This window comes from Rhodnius prolixus, unplaced genomic scaffold (genome assembly GCF_049639745.1).
Source record: "Rhodnius prolixus isolate KJV_2025 unplaced genomic scaffold, Rpr scaffold_11, whole genome shotgun sequence".
Taxonomy (NCBI): domain Eukaryota; kingdom Metazoa; phylum Arthropoda; class Insecta; order Hemiptera; family Reduviidae; genus Rhodnius; species Rhodnius prolixus.
The window spans coordinates 14,109,917-14,132,721 of NW_027411625.1; the positions used below are offsets into that span (position 1 = coordinate 14,109,917).

At 34.5% G+C, this 22,805-nt stretch overlaps 2 protein-coding genes across 3 annotated transcripts; one reads left to right on the forward strand and one right to left on the reverse strand.

The window, feature by feature from the left end:
• Positions 1 to 8,476: 8,476 nt before the first annotated feature.
• On the forward strand, positions 8,477 to 13,894 carry LOC141459298 (thioredoxin domain-containing protein 9). Of its 2 annotated transcripts, none has more exons than XM_074138200.1 (5): positions 8,477 to 8,624; positions 9,938 to 10,110; positions 11,771 to 11,969; positions 12,631 to 12,781; positions 13,552 to 13,894. In XM_074138200.1, the coding sequence occupies exons 2-5, from the start codon at positions 9,943 to 9,945 to the stop codon at positions 13,670 to 13,672; spliced, it is 639 nt and encodes a 212-aa protein (XP_073994301.1). In that variant the 5' UTR covers positions 8,477 to 8,624; positions 9,938 to 9,942; the 3' UTR covers positions 13,673 to 13,894. The 2 variants fall into 2 exon arrangements, with proteins under 2 accessions (XP_073994301.1, XP_073994302.1); XM_074138201.1 differs by having other exon boundaries at positions 8,483 to 8,624; positions 9,941 to 10,110.
• A 2,511-nt stretch (positions 13,895 to 16,405) lies between these two features.
• On the reverse strand, positions 16,406 to 22,268 carry mRF1 (mitochondrial translation release factor 1). Its single transcript, XM_074138198.1, has 7 exons — positions 21,871 to 22,268; positions 19,409 to 19,518; positions 18,418 to 18,598; positions 17,595 to 17,758; positions 17,365 to 17,482; positions 17,066 to 17,202; positions 16,406 to 16,624 (listed from the first exon to the last, which is right to left on the reverse strand). The coding sequence occupies exons 1-7, from the start codon at positions 22,166 to 22,168 to the stop codon at positions 16,421 to 16,423; spliced, it is 1,212 nt and encodes a 403-aa protein (XP_073994299.1). The 5' UTR covers positions 22,169 to 22,268; the 3' UTR covers positions 16,406 to 16,420.
• Between the last annotated feature and the right edge of the window lie 537 nt (positions 22,269 to 22,805).

Consider the following 22,805-nt stretch of genomic DNA (forward strand, 5'->3'; position numbering starts at 1 on the left):
CCACCAAACTTACACACCATCTTGATACACAACAATGACGACATATACTTGGACTTGTACACATACATAAAGACGAACAACATCACACTGTAATAGTCAATAACACACACACACACACACAACTGTTTTTCTTACGTAAAAAAAAGAAGCACAATAATAATAAACAAATAAAATAAATAAATAAAAAAGGACACACAATGGAAAAAGATAAAACACATTAATAAATAAACAAAAACAAAGATATACTAATTAAAATTATGTAGAAATAAATATCAAAATCACGGTTGCCGGCCAAATAGTCAAAAGCAGAATAACAATAATAATGGCTATCTGCCTTAGTACAGAAGGCCACAAAAAAAAAAAAAAACTTTTTTCAGGGCGCGTCGGCCTTCGGACAGTGTTCTTTCGTTGTTGTAGGCAACACTGTCCATCACCCGCAGTGAACTGTGAGAAGCTCTTTGGAAGAGATAATCTAAGAGTTAACTGCTGGGATCGAACTCGGGATCTCTGCGTGGGGATTCCGTAGGTTAAGAATACAAAAGGATTGCACTAAAGTTTCAACTACGGAGAAGTTATTTAATTTTCTTCTGCAAATAAAGTATACCATGGTGCAAAACAAATGTTAGATGGAGTTAGGCCACGAAATACGGAGGGTATAAAAGAAGTTTAATGCAATCAAGTTCTTTGATTCTCTCTAGTCTGATAGGTATGAGTCAATTTCGTTTTGCTGGAACGTATCCTATTTGTGATTTAATAGGAGGATGCTCTATCATTTTTTTAGTTAAGTTGTATTAGTTGATAGTAAAAATCGGACTTCATGAGAAGTCCAACGGGAATCGGCTTCATGATCAATTTCTTTTCAAGAAACTTTCCACACCTTTAGCACAAGCTGCCTTCTTGTACCAACCGGAAATGCATTTGACAATTATCTGATGATCAGATGATTCTAAGACCTCAGAATTATCTGATCTGTCTGAGGATATCAGTGAACCTACTTCTCATCACGTAACACTATTCTTTTGTAGAAAGTCATATCGGATGAATTTTTGTAGAAGATAAGTTTGTAAAAAAATTATTCGCTGATGGCCTGTTCTGAAGGAAAGTATTTGGGGCTCTGTTGTAATTATTCAGCCCGCTTGTATAATTGCATCAGAATTACATGATGACTTCGTAGATCTGTCTTTTTTCTATGTCCTGCCTACTATTAATTTTATAAAGCAATGTCGGGTTGTACCCGACGAAATCCTCTTCATTCATAATAAAGTGATTTTTTTTTAAATATATAAACTGCTTTTTCTAGTGGTATCGTAAAATTACATATATGTATGAGAAGCTATCATAGTTCCTAAAACTTTTCCGAAATAGAACTGACTATTTGAAGGGATCCCCACTATTTATTGAGACTCTAAAAAGTAGAAAGATTAATATAAAATGGTTTTAAAACATCAGATGTATGTGCATAGGTTTTGAAGGTCATAGATTATCTTAAGATAAAAAATCTATTATAATATATACAATATATATATATATATATATTATATATATATATATATAAATCCCACCTCTTACAAAAAAAAAAAAAAGGATATAATGCAAGAATTAAGAAGTTTGAAGAAATCTGTTCAAGTTAGCATTTTTTTGTTAAAATGATTTTTAAAAAATTGTGTATTTTTAATAAGTACTTCCCACACCGATTTAAAATTAAATCTATTATTATATTCTACTTTGTAAGGTTTACAAGTGATCACTATAGAACAATCAACATGTTCCTTATTTGTGTTATTTTAACTCGGTAAAGTTTAATTTCGCAATCTCAAATTTCAATTATATATTTTTAATTTCTGTATTAATTTTTAATTTATTTTTATTATATTAAGCAAAGGATCTGATTTTTTTTTAAATTTAATTCGTATTTTATTAGAGATTAATAATTATTTAAAATTAGCTACTACCACAAAAATTGAACAAATTTGGTATACAATTGTAAATACACAGGCGCCATCATGTCTTATTTTTTTGCAACTTTGTTCGTAAAAGAAGTAATTATTTGATATACAATTTAATTTATTGACTGATATAATTGATTCTCTGATCTCATGTAGTTTGTTTTGTTTTATTGTTTTTTAAGTTCGTATTTTCATTTTCTTGGCATATATATATGTGTTATATATTGCCAGACTTTTGTAAATATGTGTAATGTTGTAATGATTATTATAAACTTATAAGAAACAAAAAACTTGACCTAAAAAATAATTAATTTAAAATAAAATACAAAACATAAAAACATAGATTTAATCATAAATTTGAATTGGGTGTGACAATTTCTCTCTCTCTCTCTGAATGCTTAAGCGTTTTAGTTACTGTTTTATTATTCTCTTAAATAATTCGATACCACTTTAACCGTTCTTAGGTATACGAAAGACGCCAGCATTCTCTGACTTTGACCATTATTTTGGTCTCTTTGAATCCGATTCATTTTTTGTCAGTTAAACCATAAATGTTACCCTCACTGGTCATTACCTGATTTGGATATCCATTTTACAGCGTATTATTCATGTGACCGAACCATTTTCTCTCTCCAATTTCAATATTACAATTGAACGAAGGGGGTGGCAGAGTAGGCCTTTCTGAACTGATTCTTGAGCAGCAGGAAGGATTCTTTAAAGCTGCCGAAGAAACTTTGGTTCATACTGTTGCAGACTGTACTCGCAGATCTATCTGTGAAAATCTCTCTTTTTTTTTTTTTCTTTTTTGCTTTAAGATAATTAAAGATAATTTATTACTTGTGATCAAAAATGGATTAATTTTGTTAATCTGAATAAGAAAACTCAAATGGCTAGAGCTTTCCGACAAGCTGTTCCCATAAACCCGAAAAGAAAGATTTGAAAAAAAAAAATGATTTTACGAATTGGAGTTAACATAGATGTCATCATTTTGAGCTGGTTCTATCTAACGATCGGTCTGCGATTACGTCTAAACTTTATCTACTAAACAACGTGTGCACTTCGTTTTGGCTGAAACATATCCTTTTGTTAAGTGGGACAAGTGCAATTTTCCAAGAGACGAAGCAAGCATTTTCAGCTCACACCTAACGTCCTCGTAATAGAATAACTTGAATTTTGAGATTTCTCTGTCACACTTTTAAATACAGAACTGGCATGCTGGAATAACAGCCTCTTCCATACCACAGTCCTCCTTCTAGCAAAATTTCATTATGGAGAAGACGAAAACGGATGTCTGTGTTTTGACTCCCAAGATATCTGTTGGTGTGGAAAGGGCCTGGTATTTAGCTTACATAAGTTCAGGTTATAGAAATAATGGCTCATAGTTGGAGCACCATGCGTTTAGTACGTGAGGGAACCTATTCATTTTAACTTACTAGGTGAAAAACCCAACTTGGTTACACCCAACCGAGTGTTTTGGTAGTTCAAATTTATGATTTTTATAATTTTGTGCTGGTATAAACATTGCCATGTACACTCATTAGCTCGCCACAAAGTATACACCAATCAGCTTAGATTTTTGAAGCACTTCATGCTACAGATAGCGATATGTTTTTTAAATTAGACTTAAGGCAGAACTAAAACCCACACTACGTTATCTTACTACATTATGACAACAATAATTAACCAATTTTCTTAAACTAAGAGAAAAATGGACTCTTCGTGAAATATAGCTGGAGTGGAATTTAGTAGTGGAATTTGTGAATCTAACTCAGTTCATATAAGGAATGCTCACTTTCTTCCACTTTTCCAGCTACTAAAAATAATTCAATTCTTTATCGAATTAAAAGGGAACACTCATTCCCCTAAGCATTCTTACACAAAATTATTCTTACAGAAAAACTGTTTCAAATAAAAAATGAATGGTTTGTATTACTGCAGTTTTGACCTTTATCTCAGACAAAAGCCTTGGAAAACAAAACAAAAAAATAGTACGAACCTGTGGGCTTAAGGCACGGAGACCTGGCGTCTTCTATCCTCTTCAACCTGGTATTGCAAATGGCAACGCGAAAATGCATGATTAATCCTGGAGGCAACCTATGTAACAGGATGTCTTGACTATTTGATCTACGTAGATTTGTAGCTATTATTACGAGGTCAAAGGCTGCGCTTAGAGAAGCTTTTTTGGAGTTGGCTGAAGGTGAGGTCAGTTATGGTATGCAGATTAATGAGAAGAAGACCAAGTACATGGTCACAATTCGGCGAGCAAGATTTTTTAGAGAAGTAATCGCGGATAGCGCCGGTTTAAGGGCGTTAACAAACCTCACTAACAAACGTGAGAAAGTAGAATAGCGGCCAGAAATAGGTGTCTGGGAGCGCTAAGACGAACATTCTATAATAGAGCCCTTTCAAGAAAGACCAAATTGACGATCTACATGTCAGTCCTTAGACCCGTTGTAATGTACGGCTCGAAATCATGGGCGCTGAGGCATGCAGACGAATCGAAATTGAACCGCTGAGAAAGAAAGGTATTGAGGGCGGTCTATAGACCAGTGTGCCAAGGTGGAGTCTGGAGGTGCCGAAAAAAATTAAAGAGATTTGTACGGCTAAGAGGATTTAGTGTCTGTCGTCAAGCAGGGAAGGTTGCGTTGAGTGGGACATAGGATGGAGAAAGAAAGAAAGAAAGAAATACGTTTATTAATGTCCTGGGACATTAGTCCCTTAAGGACAACAAAAAGTATATACATAAATTTAATAAACTAAAATTTCTCTTCTGAGTTGCTGCCAAATTAATATTTACAATATATACAGAGTAAAACAAAAAGATAAAAAATAAAACTAAAATTCCATTTCCGTTTTAAATATATACACAAATAAATACATAAATAAAAATGTTAACTTAAAAGAAAAGAATAGGTCTACTGCTTACAATATAATAATTATATAATGATAATAGTAACATTAATAACAATAATATCAATAATAATAGTAATAGTGATAGTGATAATAAGTAGAAGAAAACATGACAAAATAAAGATAATAATTGGAACAAAGAAGTAATAATAGTAATGATAATAATAACTTTAATAATAAATCACTGATTTAGATAACTTTTGATAAGATGTTCGTATAAATGAGGTTTAAACGTATTGACAGACTTTGCACGCAAACCAATCGGAAGTGAGTTCCATAACCTGCAAGCTTTTAAATAAAAAGAATTTTGATAGGTTGCAGTCCTAGGTGTGGGCGTGTACAACTTTGTATCCACTTGTCGAGTGGAGAGAGAGAGAGAGAGAGCACTACCACAACGAGCGCTGGAGGTAGTAGACTGAGGGGAAGTCCAAGGCTGCGTTGGATGTGCGATGTGGAGGAGGATCTCTAGCAACAACTGAACGTAAGACAGTGGAGAAGAAAAGCTCTAGATAGAGAGGCTTGCGGTCGGGTACTGGCGGAGGCCAAGGTCCTACATGGGCCGTAGAGCCCCCCACACGACTTCTTCTTACCGCAGTTTAGTAAATTTTCTTTAAACTTACAATTTGTATCTAGAGCATCATTTCAGAATCTCATAGTTTTAAAAATTGTACTTTATAAAAAGAATCATTTGAATTCTATTTATTAAGAGATAGGCCTCGATAGCTTGTTTTTTATTTATTTTATGCCGAACTTTTTGGAGCAGGTGTGTGGGCATGCCAGCCATATCAAATTCTGATAAGAAAGCATGCTTTGTGAGAGGAATATGATTCATTTAGAGCAGGGGTTCCCAAACTACGGCCCGCGGGCCACATACGGCCCCCGCCGCACTTCCGGAAGGGGCATCCCTTTCGTTGGTGGTCAGTGAGAGGAACACTATATGTGGCGGTGCCGCAAAGCGCTGCGTCGCTCATGTACAGTACTACTTCCGATGACGCGGGATGCACGCGTCACGGCTCCGAAAACAGTGTAAAATAACAGCAGAAGTAGGAAGAAAGGCAAAGCACTAAACCGCACATTGACCATCTCATTAGCCAAAAGCAGTTTCATAATTCCCACAGAAATACTGGGCAGTTTGTTGATTTAAATTTACTTATTCTTAATTTGAAATTTTGTATTTGTTCCCGTTTTGTTTTTTTTACTTTAAAATAGTTTGTTTTATAGTCCGGCCCTCCAACGGTCTGAGGGACAGTGAACTAGCCCCCTGTGTAAAAAGTTTTGGGACCCCTGATTTAGAGATTGTCCTCTGCGGAGTTTAATGGCGGTTGAAGTTATCAACTATCCAAAAAAACAGATTTCAAATCATAAAGAACAGAAATGCATTGTCAATAACCTAGAGAAATAATATATATATATATATATATATATAAAATCGTGCGATTTCATTAAATATTGTAACGAAATGACTTCGGTGCCATCTCTTGAAAGAAGATAGAACCTCTAGTTTGCTAGGTAACTACTAGGAAGAGCTATTATAGGAGCTGGCCTAGAAGGAACTAGTACGATCTGGCATGCCAGAACATTCTTCGAGAGTATAGAAAACGAAAGAGCAGAGAGGCAGTCAAGTCCAGGGCAGTGCAGTCCAGTAGTCAGGCTGAATCTTTGAGCAGTCTTTATTGTGAATTTATATGTTTAACAGTGAACTGTTGTGACTTTAGAATTAGTTCAGTAAATAATCGTGATGTTGGTAAATGTTATTTACTTTGCTGTGTAATAAATCAGGTTTGTTAAAAGTTGAGCGTGTTTTATCATTAACGAACCTATTTATTAACTAGTGGCAGTCACTAATTGCAGTTTTCTAAAAGAGAAAAATTTTACAATATGTTTTTCACTTTTATTATTGCTCTGAACACTTACTCAAATGAGTTGCTTTAAAGTTTGAATTCACCCTAAATACATGTAGGCTTATCACTTGTATTTCAAATTTTATTGGGAAAAGTCATTTTAAAAGCGATCTAAGGGATTTAGCATTTCAAGGTTCCCAATAAGTACCGTTGTTTAGCACTAAACTTAATAATGTTGAAACTAACTAGTAATTGGAAACAGTCCAAGGTAGAAGAAAAAGTTGATTTTATCCCTCACAGCACGTATGATGGATGGAAACCCGATTTCGGTCAGAAATAAAAACGTGCCTGTTTATTGAACGATGGAAATCAATGATATTATGTAGCACTGCGGATCCCAAAAGTTTTGATTGAACTCAAGGAGAATGCAGCGGTGTAGGAGGCTTCTTGGGCCAACAAGAAGCGAGTACATACATTGGGACTCAGTAAAGCAGCGAAAGAAACCCTCCACTTCTACTGCACAGCTGTTTACATAGCTCTCATGAGTCACTCAAGCCTGCCTAATGAAGCAAAAAGAAGTGGTGGAGAGCCGCCTTGCTAGGAAGATTTAAGAGAAGCCCAGGGAAATTGATTTTTTTTTGTTTGAAAAAAAATGACGTCGCTGAAACGAAATCAAATAAATAACCAGCTCGTTGACAAAAAGCTTCAAGGTCTGTATGTGGCTAGCTTAACCCATGGATTTAACTAATGGATATGGTGAGGGAAAATAGGTCATATGCATGCTATTTCTAAGTCGCGCCTTCAAAATGATTATTCGGAAAATAGCTGCATAATGCTGCCTCTCCTACTAGAATTGATGTCCTTTGAGAAAATTAAACAGTTCTTCTCTCTAAATACTCAAGAAACTTAGTTTGTCAAAATGTTTACAAGAATACTTTTTTACTTACGCCGTTTACCTCGTTAACAGCTTATCTGTTTTTGGAGGATGTTTGCTGCAAACATTCAACTTTTTTCAGATCTGGTTAAAACTAAGGTGAATTGGGAGTGTCTCACTCAACTATAAATCGCCACCTGCGAGTAATGGTTTCTTGTAAATGACTTTTTCAAAATCAATTCATCCAACTCGTGGTGAAAAGTGGGTTTACTTCTACAATCCGAGCAAATAGATAAAATAAAATGAATTAAATCAGGCCCTCGAAGAATTAGGTCTCCCGAAGAAAAGAATTCTACGCATAAATTTGGGCTGACCTTCCCACCTGGTGGAACTAGAACCACAGCGTCGTTAATTTTGAGTGGGTTTAGTAGTTCACTAACGGTCGTGCGATTGCCTGCCAACTACTCAGCTAGAAACGCGTAAAGTCCGCATTGACTGAAAAATATGCCTATGAAAATAAAATAAATTCTGAGATAAAGGAAGGCCACTTATATATGTCAAATATCCTCAGTAATGGCAGCAAGCTTTAAAAATTAGTAAACAAACCATTTTTGAATTCTAAGGAGAAAAATACAGACTTTATTACACCCTGAGATTATTGAGAACTTCAATTGTAACCAATTGAATCTGGTGTGCTTTCATTGTAGATTTGCATTACTAACAAACTAGTATAATTTTTTATTTTATTGCAACAGCTTTAGTTTTACATTGCTATTTACAAAATGAAAGACAATTTATACTTAACTCATTCTATGGAATCAATTCAGTTTAAATCAACTAAATCCTTGTTTTTTAAATCGATCTTTCATGAATCTATCGATTGCTGCAGTCTCGAGACTGTCAGTTATGGTTGGAAAGTAGACTATCAGAGGCAAGAAGCGCATGTGAGCTAACCAAGTGAATAAGTAATCCACCTTGAGTTTATATAAGTAGTTGTGATCTACTTTCTCGGTGCAAATTACAAGTTTAACAATTCTTCTGATCGCTTATCAGGTATTTATACATTATTTACATTTGCTAAAATTTCTCATTTTATTGTTGCTGTTGAAATTTGTTTATTTCGGTAAGCATACCAGTGATGACGGAAGTCTTTGCATTTTTACCTTCAATTAAAAAAAAAACTTTTGTACACAAATTATTTAGTTAGAATTATATGCCCCAATTTTCTACTACTTTTACACAGCAGTGTGTCAACAACTTCATACCTTCTGGTATTCTAAGTGAAGATAAAAAGTAAAATCTTTTATTTTTTAGGCCGTTTGACATGTTTTAGGCCTTGCGTTGTCTTCCATTGACCAAAGAGGGTCATTTTTCTTGTCAAGAAGAGTAATCAAAAAAGGAATAGTAAATGGATTCCTAGCTGAGTAGAGGGAAACCAGCTTGTATCTTCTTTCCAATTAAGTTGGTGGGCCACATCTAATCCATCGTTTCCGTTTATTCGGATTATGTGAAATCTGCCGATTTTCATCGCATATAATAATTCGTTTGCCCAATCACTTAACATTGGGGCTGTCTTGAAGATAGACAGATTTGTCCGGTTTATGAGTTGATGTTAATGCTACGGCTGCTTCTGGAAATATCGCCGCTTGTTTGCCGATAGCTCATTAGGATTAAGAGGGACCCGTCTTATTACCGTTTCTAATCCCGTCTAACTGGAAGAGCACTCAACTGGTGCCGCAATTGGTGTGGTTCACGTGGCGTGGCTTTCGGGCTAATGCCCATGGAACTAATCTAATGATACTGGTACTCATTTAACATTAACGAGGATTAAATAAGTTGCTGAAATTCCAAGATAGAAGAAAGTGCATTTTGGGAACGCCAATTTAGCAGGTTCTGTTTCAAGTTTTCTGCTAATTTCTCGGAAAACAATGTAGTTCTAATCGAGTTCTGAATCGTCTGAAAGTTCAAAGAATATTTGTCACAATTATGAAAATTGAAGTTAAAGAAAGCCGTGTGAGTGTAATCTCAGATTTTCTGTGAAGTCAATCCGAACAAAATCGCTTGGATTTCTAAATGTAGCTCGGCAGTTTTTGAATACCATAGAGTTTCATTAGATGATACATGCCAAATCTTGAGATAACATGGGTAGCTAATTGGGATCATCTAAGGGAAGAAATTGCACTTGGCCACAGGTGGGCTTGTTTCCCCCAAAAGAGGTTCCATTAGAGAACTATTGGTTAACAGTTCAATGTACGCTTGTGGATTATGAGAAAGCGGGAAAGAAAAATGCGCAGACTTTTTTAACATCCTAGTATGTATTTTGTACCTATTGCTTTTCCTGTAAAAAAAAAAAGTTTACTTTGCAGTAGAAATGACTACGAATAAAGCGTGCGAAGCTGTATTAAAAGATGTATTAACGAAAGTAGAAGAGGAAATAGATGACGAGTTAGAGAGATTAAATGATATAGAAACACTTAGGAAAGAACGCTTGCGTGCTTTAAAAGAAGAAGCAAAACAACAAGAACTGTGGAAAGCAAATGTAATGTATCACTTTATTTGTGAAAAATTACCTTCCCTTACCCGGCATAAGAGTGAATGTTGCTATCGTACAGATAGACAGTGTTTTTATTTATACAATTACAAAATACAATATAAGTTTATATATATATATATATATACAGGGTGATCCATTTAAAACGCACCAATCGCTAATAACTTTTTAGGAAAGCGGAATTTCGAAAAAACTCACAAAGTAAACTATATGTTTTTTTTTTGTCTAGTTTTCAAATTTCCACCCCCGTTGCTGTATCTTCATTTTTGGCGGAGTTACGGCTTTAAACCTGTTTGGGGTTTCATAAGGACCACTGGTTTTAATAATGATTATGAAAAATACATGAAAAATGACGTTGATCCCGTTTCGATATCCCTAATATTAGTCGAGATATTTAAGATCAATTACAATTTTATCTATTCGTGAAGGGTTTTCAATATTAATTTTCCACCACAAATACAAGTTTTGGGAGGTCCTCTGGCTGCAAAAAATGTTTTTGGTGACGCAAAGTAAAAATAATAATAATAATAATAATAAGGGAAGGGGAAGGGATTAGCTATGAGGTTAGCATGCTGGACTCCCACGCGGAGGTCCCGGGTTCGAATCCAGCAGCTGACCCTTAGATTTTCTCTTCCTAGGAGCTTCTTACAGCTCACTGTCCGGTGATGGACAGTGTTGTCTGTAACGAGAGAACACTGTCCGGAGGCCGGCAGTGCACTGGAAAAAGCTCCGGGCGCTAATGACCTCAGCTGTTGATGCGCCAAAAAAAAAAAAAAAAAAAAAAAAAAATAATAATAATAATAATAATAATAATAATAATAATTGAAGATAAATTTGTTTTAACATCAAATAAAAGCAATCATCACATCATTTGAATCCACCCAGTATGCAAGACTTCTTGACCTATGATTCCGGTAAGAATAAGTTGCCAGAGATGGGCGGGTGTTGGTCTAGAGGTCAAGAGCGTGACTTTGTAAGTGAGAGATCCCCAGTTCAAATCCCGCGCATGATTACACTTTATTAAAAAAAGTGTTATGATTTTTTAAGTAATAAGAGTAACTGCATGAGGCTCGGTATTGAGCAAATTTATAGGAAATTTAATGCTCTTTCGTTTGGAATAAGCAGATTTGTTGTAGGATAAAGGATAGAAAAGGTACGGCCGTTTTTATGGTGAAAAACGCGAATTTCGACGGAGAAGTTAAAAATGCAAATATCTTGGACACTATTGAGAATCGGGCCAAAGGGAATAGAATATTTTTTGTTGCATTTGAACTGCTCAATCATCTCCAGAAGTTTCGACCACTCCTCCGCATACACCCTGTATATGTACATCTATTTTGTTATGTTCTTTGACCATTATCTTATGAGTTGTTTTAAAAGTGTGGTTGGCTGAGTGCCGTAGCGTGCAGTGTACGGATGTTATTGATGTTTCCCATTATTCTGCATCTCTCGTTTTGTTTCATTCTTTTCTCCAAATGCTGCAAAGCCCGTCTTGTACACATGTCATTGTAGTTAAGTTTAGGTAATAAACAGATCTGTTTGTTGGTTGGGTTCTTTGATTTTAGGATATTCAACATTTATTGACTGATTCAAATGATATATGCTGAAGTGTGTGTAATGAATAATGAAGTTATTTCTGTTTCCTTAGGGACATGGAACGTACTCTGAAATAGAGGAGAAACAGTTATTTGACGTATGCAGGGCCAGTGCAAATGTTATCTTACACTTCTATAATGGATGCTGTGAAGAATGCAAAGTTATGGACTATCATTTAGCATTATTAGCTAGAAAACATATCGAGAGCAAGTTTATTAAAATCAACTCTGAGAAGTCCCCATTCCTTAAAGGTTTGTTTGTATGCACATTCTTCTAGGGTCAGAGACGAGCCGTCTAGGTAAGCGGTGCCTATCCTAAACAGAATATCCAAATTTTCATTCTTGGGCGAAATATGCATCCAATCCAACAAAATTACGAAGATTTATCTGAATAACGTGCATAAAATATGTGCACAAAAAATTTCCTTTCTAGATTTGGTCGCATAATTTGCCTTTGCCTGACAAACGTAGTATTTCGGCATTGTTGCTTTACGCATTGTATTTCTGTAATTTACATGTTGCATGCAGTTAGTCTATAAATTCTAGGCAGTATTTAAAGATTTGTCTTAATCATTCCATATTTTGCTTTTTTTTTCTTTATTTTTAGCAATATTTATTAAATAGGATCATGTATATGTATATGAGCCATATGAATTCCGGTAGATGGTTTTTCCACTTTGTAATTTTTTGTTTTCTTATGTATGTACTTACAAGTAGTGTTAATATATATTAGTTAGTAAAAATACTATTGCTGGTTAATCACTGGCAAAGCTTTTAATGATATTTCTTTTTAGTCTTGAGAGTTCATTGCCGAATTTTTATTTTAAGCAGCTTCTATAACTTTATACAAATTATTTGAGGGACCTCTTATTTGTAAATCCAGGGAGACTAAAAATCGAATTTGCTGTTCCAGGTAGGCTGGGGATTACAATTTTTCCGACTTTGGTGATAATCAAAGATAATAAGACAGAAGGCAGGATTGCAGGGCTGGCCAAACTAGGAAATGTAATTAACTTCAATACTGAACTATTAGAGTGGCGAATAGCTCAATTTGGTGCTATCAGGTAACTAACTATAAATACACTGACGAATGTCCAACAGAAAATATTTAAAACTCATAATATTAAAATATGTGAAACACTCACATTAATATCTCTTACTGTAGTCCCATGTTTACTTAAATGGTTTTTGTAAATGGCTTAAATTCGAAAACCCACCTATCACTTTTGTGGCAATTGTCCTGCATTATTTTATATTCCAAGATTTTTTTTGTTTTGTTATAGATAAACTTTATCAAAAAAGTACTATCTTAAGTAAACCACTAGATGGTTCTTTAGCATCCCATATAGGGTCAAAGAACATTTAAAAGAATTACTGGGTTTCAAAGTTAGAAGAAAAAAGAATTTGAATAAAAAAGGAATTTTGAAGAGAGAACAATTTACTAAGTACATTTTTGAATTTTAAAACATTATTTACTTTTCTTGAAAACGGCTGCATCGATTTTATCTAAACTTGGTATCATAATTTACTTTTCTGTGATACCTTATTTTTAAAAAAGGGTTTCCTTAAAAAAAAAGATTTTAGTTGGGTTCTAGGTGGAGAAGAATCTACGCCGTTGAGAATCGCATGATTGTAGATGTTAACGGGTCGAGGTCTTGCATTTTACTCGCATATACCTGTTAAGGATCTAACTATATCACAACCACGTCCGCATTACATTTGAAAAAATCGAAAACTTAAAGAATACTTATCATTTTTACTTTTGATAATTACAGTAAGATGAGTGTTATCACTAACATTAAATAAAACAAACAAATTAAATACCTGTTTCCAGGTATGTTGGTGATTTGAACACTCCACCAGAAGTTGAAAGAAGATCAGTACTGGTGGCTAAAAGAGGATCAGTTCGCCAAAGACATGACGACAATGAGAGTGATGATGAATTCTGCGATTAGCAAAAGTTTTTTTTAAATAAATTAACTTTTCTAATTGCATTACAAAAATTAAAAATCTAAATTAATTCAAACATTTTGAATAAAAGTTGTTGCGCATTCCACTTTAACTTAGCTTCAAATGGCAAACTAATTTATTACCAAATTAAATATAAACTGTTTATAACTAATAAGGTATATTTCATTACTAAGTAAGTCATTAAAAATAAAAAGTATTGCTAAATATTTCTGTTTTAATTTCATTTGTATTTTAATTTTTTTTTGTTTTTTTCATTTTAACTATTAGTAAATCCTTCAGTTTAAATGCTAAGGATTGTAGGCAGCGAAAAGATGCTTCAAAACCATAAGCAAAACCGCTTAATTCTAATGAAAATTATAATTTACTACTCTGATTCGATTACTTTTTAAACAAACAGCACCAACCTAGACCACAGCTAAGGTAATCGAAAAATGTTCCTGAATAGCACGTAATTTTCGAAGATGCTCTAGATAATGATTTTTCAGCATTCTCGTGGGACTAGGTAGAAAGTAATTATAGGAGCCCATGTGCCAAAAGTGGACACCGTGGGCCATATGAGGCGCCTCGGTAGCCGAGCGGTTAGATGCGAGATCTGTGAAGCCAATATGTATTCTGTTATTGGGCTCGATTCCCGATCTTAGGCCTTGGATTTTATTTAATGTTTAATTAAAGAAATTTACAGTAAAGTACGTTTGCTAGTCGCTCCGTCCCCGACATCTAATGGTAGTTGGACGTAAAGCCCGCTAGAAAAAATAGGCTATTACTTTATATATATGTAAAATAGTAATCTGTGGAGGCACCCCATGCATAAATTTATTTTATTTAAATATCATTTGATATAAATATTTTATTAAGATGGCAATTGCTAAGAAATTCTTTTGTCTGTATTACCCAAGGCGTTTTTTCATCAGATTTATTGTGTACGTAAAACAAGAAGGTATAAGGGTGTTAAGGGCGTTTAAGAAATATATTATTGACAGTTTTTTTTTTTTTATATTTTTTATTTCCTGCTCTTCTTTTCTACATATATATAGCTGCGACTCGCCGCGCTAATACTACCCAGGAAGTGTGATTTCAATTTCAAGGTTAATCCTTCGTTCAAAACATATAAACCAACTTTTCTAGAAAAATGGTTTACATAAAGTAAAGCTACTTTAACAAGTTTAATGCAAATCACTGAAGTCTTTTTAAAAAAGAACCAAAGCTTCAAATTAGGTCCTCAAAATAGCACTTCCAGTTATCAGAATTTTTGACCAAATTTAGAATATCAACCGTGCTTTTAATAATGTAGACGCAGAGATCCACAAAAGCTATATCCACATAAAATTTCAAGTCGAATGACAATTCTTTCATGTAAATAGGTTCACGCGCCTATAATCTAAACGAATGCAGGACTTCCCTTAGTAGGTGTAAGAGCACGATGGCACATTAATGTCACGTAGAATAGCTGTGGCCACTTCATCCTGGCAAACTTATCAAAATCGGCCCAAGATTTACCGAGTTATTAATATTAATAGTTATAGAGGGGAGTCTTACTTACGTAGGGCAAACTTTTCTTCTAAACTGTGTTCCGGCGTCGAGACCTACTACAGTCATATCTACATAAAATTTCAAATTAAATGACAATTCATGAAAATCGGTTCAAGCGTCGATAATTTGAAAGATTGAAATACTTCCCTTTAGTACGAATAAGAGAGCAAGATGGCACTTTAACGTTTCCCTTACATAAATAGGCCATATAATGTACAGCATCGAGACCACCAAGAGGCACATCTACATAAAATTCCGAATCGAATGACACCTCATTTAAAAAAATTGGTTCTTGCGTTTAGGGGCTACATTGTTTACAAAAAAGGTAACAAGAACAATTATTGCAAAATGCCGTTTTTGTCCCTTTTTGGCATCGTATTTCTCGAAAACTAACTAATCTACGTTATTGCAAAAAAAAAAAAAATAAAATACAGCTATAAACGAGGAAATGCCATTTATTTTAGAGAAAATTTGGGAATTTTATAGAAAAAGAGAAAAAATTGTCAAAGTTAGATGTTTTTGAACGTTACGATTTTTCGTACAGTTTTTGACGATCAACCCTTATACAACTGTCCTACCGGACAGTTTTAATTACTTAATGATATCTCACAGAACAGTAACTTGTCCTAATCTAAAGGTGAATCCTTAAGAATGTGCAAGCAACACCATTAACGAAACAAAATACCAAATCTGAGCATTCTGCGACTTTTCGTTTTTTAGATGGTCTGTTAAGAGATAGACACACACATACATACTGACCATGCGCTAAAAACATTTTTCGTGTTATCTTACCTCAAAACGTGTATTTCAGGTGAAAACTTATTTTATAAAATTTGTCACGATCACAATACTCTTACTAAAGGCAAAGTAAAAAACCGTCACTATTTGTAAACATTCACTCCATTATGTAATTAGCGGAATAGTCAATTTTTCAGAAGAGCTTTTTAGAAGCAAGCTTGAATAGGCAGTCCCTCAACGAAAATTCAGTTTTCTAAGGAAACTGTTATTTACTTTGGAGTGGGGGAAGCAGCGACAACATCTAAACAGAATATCCTGCGCTTCCTGCAAAATTTTTCATTTTTGTTAAAATGCACATTTCTTCGTGAGGATGTGATTATGATTCAAAATTAAATAAATTAATCTAAAAAAAAAAAATATGGGTGTTTATGAAACACCTAAGCAAAAAATAATAACTAAAATTTTTATTCCTCTAAGTTATACAAGAAACAATCAATCTGTCTCTTTTTCGACTGATTAATCAATTTTTTAATTATTTCGTCTAGGTGCGAATTTCCTTCGAGGAGGGTCTCTATGTTGTAGAAACTTTCACCAAGCCGGTGGTCTGTCACACGATCTTGAGTAAAATTGTATGTGCGAACTTTGTCAGATCGGGCGCTCGTGCCTACCTGCAATTAAAAGAAGAAGAAAAAAATTAATGCTTCTTGTCTACAAACTGCATAATAATGTAACCTTTACGTAATTAATCGGATATAACAAAAAGTCATTCCCTCCTTTTTTGTGGAATGCTGAGGAAGGGGAGGGGCGAAATAACCTGAATCAGGTCCAGATAGAATAACTAATATGGTTCAAGATCTGTACTCGTATTGGCGGCACTTACAGGTCACTTTTGGCCAGTTCCGCAACTGAATACCTATTACACAAATAATTGCCGGATGTCTGGCAAAAACTGAATTGAGAATAGCTCCCGAATTCGCCGCGGTGAAGATACTGCTTTCGTGTACATGACGGAGGGGGCGGTCTATCTGATCAATTTAGCGTGCCCCTTGCATCTAACCTTGAGTAGAAGCACAGTGAAAAGATTAGAATTACAGAAGTATATAATTAACCTGAAATCTTCTTGAATTACGCAGTTCATCTTCCTGTAATCTCATATGATGCTCATACAATTTGTTTCTCAGTTTCTGCATAGCACTTTGTCTGTTTTTAATTTGCGAGCGATCCTCCTGACATTCCACAACTATATCTGACAGAAATAAATACATTATAACTGTAATGGATGAATTTTCGAAAGTTTAATAATTGCGGAGAGAGAAAGTTTTTGTTAGTCACACATAGATCAATAAAACAGTTATTCTGCTACCTCTACAGGAAATTACGTCGTACAGAAAGAGGAAAGACTGCTTACTTGACGGAGTATGGATGATTCTGATTGCGCTTTCAGTCTTATTTACATGTTGGCCACCAGCTCCGCTCGATCTAAATGTCTCTACCTTGATGTCCTTCTCGTCTATGCTGCATTCATACTGCAAAGTTAAAGTTGAGTAAGTTTAGGTATCTCGACTATTATTAGATCAAGCTTTTTAAGTCCTTCAATTTGAAGGAGAGTCATTGGAAGCGGCAATAAAAGTTATTTACTTCGGTCGGGTGGGGTAAGACTGCTACTGTGACTGTGCTGGTATGTAGACGGCCAGATTTCTCAGTCAGTGGTACTCTCTGCACCCGATGAACTCCGCTTTCGTAGCGTAAATATTTCAATACTTGATGCCCATCTACCTGAATCGTTCCATGTCTTAAACCCCCTAAAAACAAAAAATAAATATACTTGGTTTAAAATAAACACTGATTCAGAAAATCCTGAGTATTTAGGATGAGAGATGTCATGGGTTAGCAATAAAAAGCGATTAATCTCCGCGGCAAATTGCCTTCTAGGTAAAGTAAGAGGAATTTAATCCTACTTCTACAGGCAAGATTTAACTTAACAATCATATATCGAAGACATGAAGTCCGCTTCATATCTACAACTACAATACCCAACCTTTACTTTTTTTGTGGATAATTACCGAATTTAAGTTTTAGAAGACCTCTGGGTAGTTGGTTTGGAAGAAAATGTAAGGAAGCTTTACAATAACTGTAAGCTACGCCATTGACGGTCGATTAATTGGAAACAGAACAGTCTCAAGAGATTGCTAGGCCTTAGATTTTCACTAAGAGCTTCTTACAGTTCACTGTACAGTGATTGACAGCGTTGTTTGTAACGAGAGAACACTGTCCGGAGGCCGGCAATTCGCTGATAAAAGCTCCGGGAGCCAATAATTTCAGATGTTGATGCGCCTCAAATTCAAAAAATTAGGCAAAGTTGAACGCTAAGTTTCATGCCGCGCTAGGAAAGATTCCTAATCAGAGGACCTTAGTTCCTTATTACAAAAGCAGCAACGTTATGTAAAGCTAAAACACTTACCCAATTCTGATTTATCTTGGTGTACAATAAATGGATCCCAGTTTTTGTATCGAACGTACTTAACATACATGTCAAATAAGGTCTTGGTAAAGAGCATGGCCTCCTTACCACCAATGCCAGATTTTACTTCCAATATGATGCTGTCTGTATCACAGTCGCTTGAAACTAGTCCATCGATAAGCTGAAAACATTAATATGATTAAACGATGGCTGAGCTATTTTTTAGCGAACCAAAATTATTTTTGTCGATTCGAAATGTGGTCATCGAAATATTAAGCATCGGGTAATATAATTGACCTATTAACCGGGAGTGTTAATCGCCCGCAATTTTAATTGAACAATTAAAAAATAAATTAATCCTCGAAATATAGATAATATAAATATAATTAATTATTTTGAGCCTACAATTCGATCTTTTCTGACACAAAGAGCTATCTTTGCAGGCAAAAAATTCCGAACATCTCGCATTCGTTTCCTGCGAATTTGTAAATTTGTTATTAGATCCAAAGCGAGACGTAGTGGAAGAGCTAGTAATCATAATTTGCCAAGTTTTCTGGTCCAAGCTGGCCAGGGCGGAATTCAAAATTCTAATTTTAAGATTTCTGAAAACGTTTTATGCAGCATAAACGGCCAAAGAGGGGTATTTTTCTTCAGCCAAAACCAAAGAAGTTTACAAGGTCAGTTGAGCAAAAAGCAGCTCAAAAATGATACGCTATCTGCTTTCACTTTTCGCAACAGCAACACTTTTTTGTGATACACTACGGACCCACTTGTAGCTTAAGTACAACTTCTTTTCTAGGGAGGCGCCGACTCTAGATTAGATTAGACATGGATACCTCCTGGGACACCCAAATCCCGGAGGAATTGGCTAGTCCACTCCCGTTTAAAGTGAAGTATGTTCTTCCTATGTTTGCTCTGGTACCAGCTAATAATAATAACTATTATTATTATTATCATTATTATAGACTAATTAATCTACTGAACCCCTTACTTTATCAGTAATTATTTCCAAGTCCTGTTCCAGCTTCTCTTTTTCTTGTTTGACTAAGTTCAACCATTCTTTTGATGATTCTGTGCAATCTAGCGTAAGCCCGTGTTGTCCTATTTGAATGATTAAAGAACAACATAAAAAGTTCTACACAAATTATTTTAAATATATCACAATATCATTCTTTAAATGTATTTAAAATGGATGTAATTAAAAAAAAAGTTCGTAATTAAAAATCAATTTTTTATTTATACTCACAATACAACCAATGTTCCGCAAAGCTGAGGTAGATTGTAGTACTGATTTTAATTAACAGTACTGGCCTTTGACTTTATAATAAAAAGAAGTTTATAGTAAAGTAAGTTGGGTATCTGCCTCCGTCCACGACCTTAATTGGTAGCTGGATGTAAAACCAGCCTGAATAATAATACAATCATTGGGCCATGTTATTAATGTTCTTATTCAACGAAGTAGTTTGTTAAGTCAATAGAACTTTTTTTGTGATTGACTAAAACGGGAATAACGCAAAACCGTTTTTGAGTAAAAACTGAAAGTACATCGGGAGCAATTTCGAGATGAATTATTCCCTCACATGGAAAGCGGATTACTTAGTAGCCCGGTGGTCTTGCAAGCCGGAGGTCTCGGGTTGTCCAGGCGTGCTACCATTATATTTTTCATGCCCAGGAGCTTCTCTTGGAAGCTCACTTGTCGGGTAATGTACTGAAAAGGATGCAGACGATATTGACCGAATACGTTGACGCACCTTAAAAGTTACGGATACGCACAAGTATCCATTCCATCTACTGGCCACCTTTCTCGGCCAGGGAAGAGCAACCAGGGGAAGTAAGCTGACAAAATAATGAAATTACATTTGTGCCGATGAGGATATACTTACTAAAAAAAAATAGGTTCATTGAAAATTTTCAAGCGTTTGAATTAACGACAAATATTCAATATTTATATGTAACAACAGCAAGTATGTTTAATCGGCCAGCTACCGTTGTGTGTCGAGGTATGTTGTGGTCTTTCTCAGAATGCTGAAAGTGCGCACTACATCTCTGATGGACGAACAGTAAAGCCTTTGGCAGAGCCTTTTTTGACCGATTAAGAAAGGATCAATCTCTTTTGAGACTTGGAAGTGCTTATAGTTCTTTATTAGTACATTTAAACTTCCCTATTCAAAACTAAAGCTTCTATTCTGCTTCTAGGTTCTCAAAATGGTAATAACTTGCGAATGAAGCTTTTCTTTTAATTTACCAACTTCATAACTAACACATGCTAATATGTAAAATGCGTGACAGAAAAATGCAGCATTAAATGACTGCAATAAGGGAAACCATAGTGGGAATTATTTAATCTTCAAGTTATGGTTTATCTTTGAAAACCTTACATGAAAGGAATAAAATACATAGGAATTAGTATTTATTAGATTTTCTCTTCCAAGAATCTGCTTATAGCTCATTCTCAGGTTATGGAAAGAGCTGACTGTAAAACACATCCGGAGGCTAAAAGTGCATCGAAAAAAGCTCCATACATAATTTTGAATCGTTACTTTAGATGGAACCCAAAATGTTTCCTGCATTAAAACTATTTACATTAATGTTAAAATGAAGTGTGAAAGTTTCATCCTGTAAAGTTAATTCTTTTATACAAGCATTTACAAGAATTTACTAAGGAATACAAGAAAACAGCAGAAGACTCAAATGCCTAAATTTTGGACAATTTAGTTCTAAGTGAAAAAGATGGTCAAACATTTGGGTGCAACCATAAACCAGAACTGTCACGGAAGACAATAGAACATGAGTAGCTGAGGCAAATACGTGGCTAATAATGAAAGCTGGTATTTCCCAGTGAAGAAAAATTGGCCTTGAAGGGTTGTAATGCTAAAGCTATGGAGCTGAGATTAATCGAGATGGATGCTCAAGGTAAAATAAGATTGTCTTCTTTCTAAGATGAAGAATTCAAAGAACTCGACTACCATGGCTCTAGAATATGAAAGCGGTTTTGGTTAGGACTGGACGCGTAAATGGAGATAGATAGCTGCCAATTTTAAGGTTTTCGTAGAATTAAATTCAAAAAGAAGTACAAACTTGACAGTTTTTTTTAAAGATTCAAATTTTACTTTTTTTTTTAAATGTTAAGTTGAACGAATATGGACAGGAAAATTCTGTACAATCTGAAAGTACATCCCACTATCAAATAATGCTCAATTATAAACTATACAACGAACTGAAAATAATTCTAAAAAGTCACTGACTTAAAGAGAAAAGCTAAACTCGGGCTAAAATAGGCATTTTACAAATTTAAAAAGACATCATAAAACTTTAAATTACATGAAAACTTAACATTATAATTCTCAGTCGAAATGCTTTGGTAGTAGGAATATAATTTTTTGCTATATACATAGTCTTAATACAATTTTGTAATGTCAAATTCGTTCGATTTAATAAATGATTAGAACTTACCATCATCCAATGCGTTCAAGTTATTTATAAGATTTCTACGCTCTGAACATAATCTTAATAATTGTGAATTTGGCAGTTGATTTGTATACCCAGTTGGGAATCTATTTAATTCAATTTCAATTTTCTTAAAGTAATTATCCAATTTTTTATCCCTTATAATATTAAAATTAATCTTCTCCTTAGAGAAGCTCTTGTAATTGCATATAGAATGCCAAATTGTTCTATTATTCGTACATTCAGGACGGTAACATTTGTTTAAGGTACAAGTGACGAAATTTTTTGAAAATTTTCTAAACATGTTTTATAATAAGTTATAAAAGTTAAATAAATTAGAAATAACACTAATTACCCACCAACTGACACTTTAAAATTGTGTAACCTAAAATAAGGTAATAAAAAATATCTCGATTGAATCCGTATTTGATTCCAGTGCATCGATCATGACAGTGTATTACGGATATTCTGGAGAAGCAACGCCTCTCTCTGAGTTGGTAAAATTATACTAGGGAGTTACAAAAGTATTATGTTTATCTCCTGACAAAAAATTTGTGTATTCTCATCTGTTTATCTATTAACCCATCCCTCAGGGGCATTTATCAATGCGTCATACTATATAAACAACCATTTCTGTAGGCTATAAAAAAAAGTCCTTCTTTAACAAACTCTGTATTAGTTTTTTTGGAGAGCACCACGTAAAAAGTGGGCCCCAGAGTGGAAGAGTTGGTTATTACACGTGTAAGTGTGGTCTGTATAGGAATTATGTCTGTATTAGGAATATCCTAAATTACAACTTTCTGAATGTTGATTGAGCACATGCAACGTGACGTCGAAGACTTGCCATGTCATAGGATTATTCTTTTTTTTCATCAAAAGGCCATTTTTCAACTAAAATGGACTGAACCCGTTTAACAGCCGAGTTAGGATGTAATCGTACG

Excerpts from the sequence above, each read along its gene's own strand:
- LOC141459298 (XM_074138200.1), top strand. The coding sequence starts at position 9,943 with ATGACTACGAATAAAGCGTGCGAAGCTGTATTAAAAGATGTATTAACG. Across the intron at positions 11,970-12,630 it reads GAAGTCCCCATTCCTTAAAG|GTAGGCTGGGGATTACAATT; the intron begins GTTTGTTTGTAT and ends TTGCTGTTCCAG. Across the intron at positions 12,782-13,551 it reads GCTCAATTTGGTGCTATCAG|GTATGTTGGTGATTTGAACA; the intron begins GTAACTAACTAT and ends ACCTGTTTCCAG.
- mRF1 (XM_074138198.1), bottom strand. The coding sequence starts at position 22,168 with ATGTTTAGAAAATTTTCAAAAAATTTCGTCACTTGTACCTTAAACAAA. Across the intron at positions 18,599-19,408 it reads TGGAAATAATTACTGATAAA|CTTATCGATGGACTAGTTTC; the intron begins GTAAGGGGTTCA and ends TAATGTTTTCAG. Across the intron at positions 17,203-17,364 it reads AATCATCCATACTCCGTCAA|ATATAGTTGTGGAATGTCAG; the intron begins GTAAGCAGTCTT and ends TATTTCTGTCAG.